The sequence below is a fragment of the Arachis duranensis genome, chromosome 5, assembly GCF_000817695.3.
Source record: "Arachis duranensis cultivar V14167 chromosome 5, aradu.V14167.gnm2.J7QH, whole genome shotgun sequence".
Taxonomy (NCBI): domain Eukaryota; kingdom Viridiplantae; phylum Streptophyta; class Magnoliopsida; order Fabales; family Fabaceae; genus Arachis; species Arachis duranensis.
In genome coordinates this window covers 45,174,096-45,180,187 of record NC_029776.3, presented here as the reverse complement: position 1 = coordinate 45,180,187, position 6,092 = coordinate 45,174,096, and the positions used below count along the sequence as shown (strand labels likewise).

The following is a 6,092-nucleotide window of genomic DNA, read 5'->3' as shown; positions in this document are numbered from 1 at the left end:
AGGCAGTTTTCTGTAAAAGCTTTAGAAAGACAACTTTAAGTGCAGAATCTTATAATTACCTTCATAAAACACTTAGGGTGTGGTAAGAACATATTAGTGAGGCAAAGATAAATAAAAGATAAAAAGTTGAAGAAAAGATAAGAATCGAAGAAAAAGTCTGTAAATTTTTAATAACATAAGAACAGACAGAGACTAGCGAACGAACTAGGGCAACATAGTTAGTCCTCGAGTTGCAACTAGGGTTAGGTATTATATGAAAAGTTAAACTGTTTCAGTATAGACTTAATGAACCTATAGTTGGGACAGGCAAACTATTCATACCGAGATTTACATAATATTAAATACATACGTTAAGCAGAGAAAAGAGTAATCAGAGTAAAATAAAGTAACACAGAGAACATAGTAACCAGAACAGAGTAAAGAGATACGAAGGGAAAAGATTAATATGATAAAGAAAAATGATTTGAGCCAAGCTTTTGTACAAGTGAAAGATGTAAAGTTTGTATAGTATGGTTGAACAAAGAAAGAGAGAGATATTGTATAAGAATATGTAACTGGAGATGAATAATGAGAATGATAACTTATGATGACAATTACACTGATTCTGTTGAGGAAAAGTATTCAGTTTATGAAATTGTTGGCAAGGACATGGGTTTTGTCCCGCTTGCATATTTATGATTATAAAAGAGAATCAAAAGCAGAGGACCTGTTGAAAGGTCATTTGTTGCTTGAGGCAACCCAAGAGATGTGTTTATTCATTTGTTGCGTTATGGCAACTCCTGAGATATTTGTGTGATGATCTGCTGTGTGAAGGCAGTCAGATAGATGGTGGTGCGACCACTGAGAATATGGGTATTGCCAACAGGAAAGCCTTATCCAGACAGAGGTTGCTGGGTAACGTCGGGAGCGGGTTAGTAACCGACAGATGAGCTCATTACCTGCACTAGGGCTAGACATGCATCATACTTGGTTGCACATTTACTCTGTTATGGTTGATTGTTTGAATGCATGTTTTCTTTGTTTGTATTCTATTCACTGTGTCTGTGTTTTATTTTCTTGTATTCTCTTGTTTGTGTTCTGCTTTCTATTTTCTCTATTATCTCTAAGTTATCTGCTTCTTTTATCCACTGCTTCTCGATATTCTGCTATTTATCTGCTAAACAACACGGAATTAATGAACGTAACTAATAACCCCGACCCTACTAAGAACTCCCCAGTTCTTACCCCCTTCTCTCTCCCTTCCCCTTCAGATGGAAGTAAGAGTACCTTACCGTAGTTCATTGATGATGGTTCTGCGAAGAGGATCCTGCTCTAGGTAGTCTTCTGAGTCTAGGGTGAATATCATTCTCTGATTATACGTATATACTGTGAGACCAGCCAAAGTCTGCACCCCGTTCGTATGCGCACTTTAACCTAAAACCTGTGTACGAGATTCCTATTGTGTGGCTACTTCATGAGGTACCAGAGAGACGTCCTGTGGAAAAGTCTGATCGTGCAGAGGAGTAGTAGATGATGTTCTATCTTTTGATGACGTTCCACCTGACTTGAGTTGTGAAGACTTAGAATGTACTTTCCCTCGCTTTAGTAGTTTAGAGGGACTAGGTGAGTAGAGAGTCTAGGCTAGCCTAGGCGCCAGCTTAGGGACTTCTTGAACAGGTCAGGCCCTAGGATATTGTATGTATATATATGTACATAGTTATTATCTAGCTATATCTAGGGGTGTTCTAACTAAAGGTCTATACTCTAACAAAGGCTGGATAAATGAATGTTGCTAGTTACTCGTGATGTGTTTATGTGTGGTTGTTTATAACTGTTTTATCTGTTATTACTTGTGAATTGAGTATGAGTGATTCCGTCTATTAACCCAAATGTTTTCAAAAAAAAAATACTTCGCAAATTAACTACGTTTTTAACAACGAATCAGGCTCATATGATAAATAATAGATAATAATTAGGAGGACAAATTGGTAGCGCTCAGTTTTTGGTATGATCTAGACATATTGAAAATTGGGTCGTTACATTGCCCGTGTGGAAAGCACACTTACAATGCCACTCCTGCCCAACTCTTGGTTACCTTCTTATTTGTCACGCACACACAAATGACGCGTACGCGTTAATGACACTTGCGTGGCGTGTGTTTTTTTTATTTTTATGCAGAATGCAGTATGCAGCTAATTATGCAGAAATTATGAATGACTACTGAGAAAAACAAAATAAAATAAAGCTAAGAATGAAAATGAAAGATCGTACCATGGTGGGTTGTCTCCCACCTAGCACTTTTCCTTAACATCCTTAAGTTGGATGGTCCACTAGCTCAGTCTTCTGCTGTTGGTGGATCCTCGAAGAGGAAGATCTCCAGCGCCTTGTTTTTCTTCATTTTCTCACCATGATATAGCTTTAAGCGATGTCCATTGACCTTGATGAATTTGGAGCTTAAAGGATGACTCAGGTGAAAGACTCCGTATGGCTCTGCCGTCTCTATTCTATAGGGACCTTCCCATCTTGATCTTCGCTTACCTGACATGAGCCTCAGTCTGGAGTTGTAAAGGAAAACTAATTCCCCTGGTCTGAACTCTCTCCTTTTAATGTGCTTGTCATGCACAACCTTCATCTTCTCTTTGTATAGCCTGGAGTTATCATATGCTTCCAGGCGAAGGTTCTCTAATTCTTGTAATTGCATCTTCCTTTCAGCTCCGGCCTTCTCAAATCCCATGTTGATTTCTCTGACTGGCCAGAAAGCCTTGTGCTCTACCTCCACTGGGAGGTGACAAGCTTTTCCATAGACCAGGCGAAAAGGGCTCATCCCGATTGGTGTCTTGTATGCTGTCCGATATGCCCAAAGCGCATCTTGTAGCCTGGTGCTCCAGTCCTTCCTATGAGGCTTGACTATCTTCTCCAGGATATGCTTTATCTCTCTGTTAGACACCTCTGCTTGTTCGTTAGTCTGCGGGTGGTAAGCAGTTGCTACCTTGTGAATAATGCCATGCTTCTTTAGTAGAGCGGTCAATCTCCTGTTACAAAAATGGGTGCTTTAATCACTCACGGTTGCTCGTGGTGATCCAAAGCGATAGATAATATGGTTTCTAACAAAAGAGACAATAGTGTTAGCATCATCAGTACGGGTAGGAATTGCTTCCACCCATTTAGAAACATAATCTACAGCTAACAATATATAGATGAAACCGCTAGAGTTTGGAAACGGACCCATGAAGTCAATGCCCCAAACATAAAAAATCTCATAGAACAACATAATTTGTTGGGGCATCTCATCCCTCTTGGATATATTACCAAACCTTTGGCATGGGGAACAAGATTTGCAGAAGGTAGTAGCATCTTTAAAAAGAGTGGGCCACCAAAATCCACAGTCTAAAATTTTTCTAGCTGTTCTTTGAGGGCCAAAATGTCCACCACTCTCAGAGGAGTGGCAGGCCTCTAAAATGGACTAGAATTCTGATTGAGGCACACACCTTCTAATTATCTGGTCAGCACCATACCTCCATAAATATGGATCATCCCATATATAATATTTGGACTCGCTTTTCAGCTTGTCCTTCTGATGCTTAGTAAAATTGGGAGGGAAGGTATGACTAACTAGATAATTAGCTATAAGTGCATACCAAGGAACTACTTCAGATACTGCATGCAGGCTATCAAAAGGAAAAGCATCATTGATAGGAGTGGAGTCATCCTTAATGTGCTCAAGGTGACTTAAATGGTCCGCCACTAAATTCTGAGAACCACTCCGATCCTTAATTTCTAAATCAAATTCTTGCAGCAGCAGTATCCAATGTATTAGCCTTGATTTGGACTCTTTTTTAGCTAATAAAATATTTTAGAACTACATGGTCTGAGTACACTACCACCTTAGTACCAAGAAAGTAGGCTTAGAATTTATCCAGAGCAAAAACAATAGCCAGAAGCTCTTTTTCAGTGGTAGTGTAATTAGACTGAGCAGCATCTAAAGTCCTTGAAGCACTTGCAATTACAAAAGGATCCTTACCTGCGTGCTGGGCCAGCGCCGCTCCTACAGCATGGTTGGAGGCATCACACATAATCTCAAAGGGCTGGCTCCAGTTTAGTCCTCTTACAATTGGAACTTGAGTCAAGGCGATCTTCAGCTTATCAAATGCTTCCATACAGTCCGCACTCAGCTCGAATTCAACATCCTTCTGTAGCAGTCTAGATAAAAGTAAATCTACCTTACTGAAGTCCTTGATAAATCTCTGATAAAAACCTGCATGGCCAAGGAATGAACGAACTTTCCTCACGGAGGAGGGGTAAGGTAAACTAGAAATGACATCTACCTTTGCTGGATCTACAGAAATACCAGTATTAGAGACAACATGTCCTAGAACAATACCTTGTTTGACCATAAAATGACACTTTTCAAAATTTAAAACAAGGTTTGAACTAACACACCTGTCTAACACTCTAGATAAACTATCCAAGCAAAGGCTAAAGGAATCACCGTATACGCTAAAATCATCCATGAAAACTTCCATACAACTCTCAATAAGATCAGAGAAAAGACTCATCATGCACCTTTGGAAAGTAGCTGGAGCATTGCATAAGCCAAAAGGCATCCTCTTGTAAGCATATGTTCCAAAGGGACATGTAAAAGTAGTCCTTTCCTGATCTTCAGGAGCTATATGGATCTGAAAATAGCCTGTGTAACCATCTAAAAAGCAGTAATGCGATTTACCTGACAGGCGATCCAGCATTTGATCAATGAATGGCAGGGGGTAATGATCCTTACGAGTGGCCTGGTTGAGGAACCTGTAGTCAATGCACACCCTCCAGGAATTTTGCACTCTAGTTGCTATGAGCTCTCCTTGCTCATTCTTTACTGTAGTGACTCCAAACTTCTTGGGCACCACTTGTACTGGGCTGACCATTCGCTATCTGAAATGGGGTAGATGATGTCTGCTTCCAATAGTCTGGTCACTTCCTTCTTGACAACCTCCAAGATGGTGGGATTCAGTCTTTTTTGGGGTTGACAGACAGGCCTTGCTCCCTCTTCTAAAAATATTCTATGCTCACAAACTTGAGGGATGATGCCTACTATATCCGACAAGCTCCACCCAACTGCTTTCTTGTGTCTTCTCAGCACACTAAGCAACTGCTCCTCCTGTTAGGATGTGAGTTCCTTTGTAATGATAACTGGGAGCTTCTGATTATCCCCAAGGTAAGAATACTTGAGGAGGGGTGGAAGGGGATTTAACTCCAATCTCTGCTCCTGACTGGGCACTGGATCTTCTAGAGCTAGTGATGATAGCAAAGTGTCCTCATTGTGTTCAGAAGATTTCCCCACACTTGGACCTTGCTCCATGTGCATCGCTTCTACTTCTTCTTGGTGAACTGCAGCTACGGTCTCATCAATGATGTCGCACTGGAAGATGGCATGGTTTCCCGGAGGATGCTTCACAACCTCATTTAGATTGAAGCTCACTGCTCGGCCGTCTATCTCAAAAGAACAAGTTCCTGAGAATGCATCCAACTTGAACTTTGAGGTCTTCAGGAATGGTCTTCCGAGCAAGATGGATGACGATCTTCCTGAGTTATTTCGGGGCATCTCCAAGATGTAAAAGTCAATGGGAAATGTGAGCCCCTTAATGCTCACCAGCACGTCCTCAGCAATTCTGATCGGGGTAAAACTTGTCTCTCAACAAATTCCCATTTGGCAAGTGTACCGAATTTGTCGTCAAGTAAAAACTCACAATAGAGTGAGGTCGAATCCCACAGGGATTGATTGATCAAGCAACTTTAATTAGAGGAGTGTTCTAGTTGAGCGAATCCATGAATACAGTTGATAATTGTAGAAATTAAAATGGCGTGAAAGTAAATGACTGAAAGTAAATTGCAGAATTGTAAATGGGAATGGGAGAATTGCTCATAAAAGTAAATTGCAGAAATTAAAGAGAATGGGTAAGATCAGAAATGGGGAGTTCATTGGGCTTAGGAGATGTTGCATTCTCCGGATCAATTTCATTTTCATCTCTTCCTCAATCAATGCACTCATTGATCTCCTTGGCAATCTTAAGTGATTGAATCACAATTTCTTGAAATTCAATCTCTCAAATCTTGATCAATAG

General features: G+C 40.5%; 1 protein-coding gene across 1 annotated transcript; it reads right to left on the bottom strand.

Moving 5' to 3' along the window:
* Positions 1-2,314: 2,314 nt before the first annotated feature.
* On the bottom strand, positions 2,315-2,803 carry LOC107489253 (uncharacterized). Its single transcript, XM_016110012.1, has one exon. It carries the CDS (start codon positions 2,801-2,803, stop codon positions 2,315-2,317), a length of 489 nt encoding a protein of 162 aa, XP_015965498.1.
* Between the last annotated feature and the right edge of the window lie 3,289 nt (positions 2,804-6,092).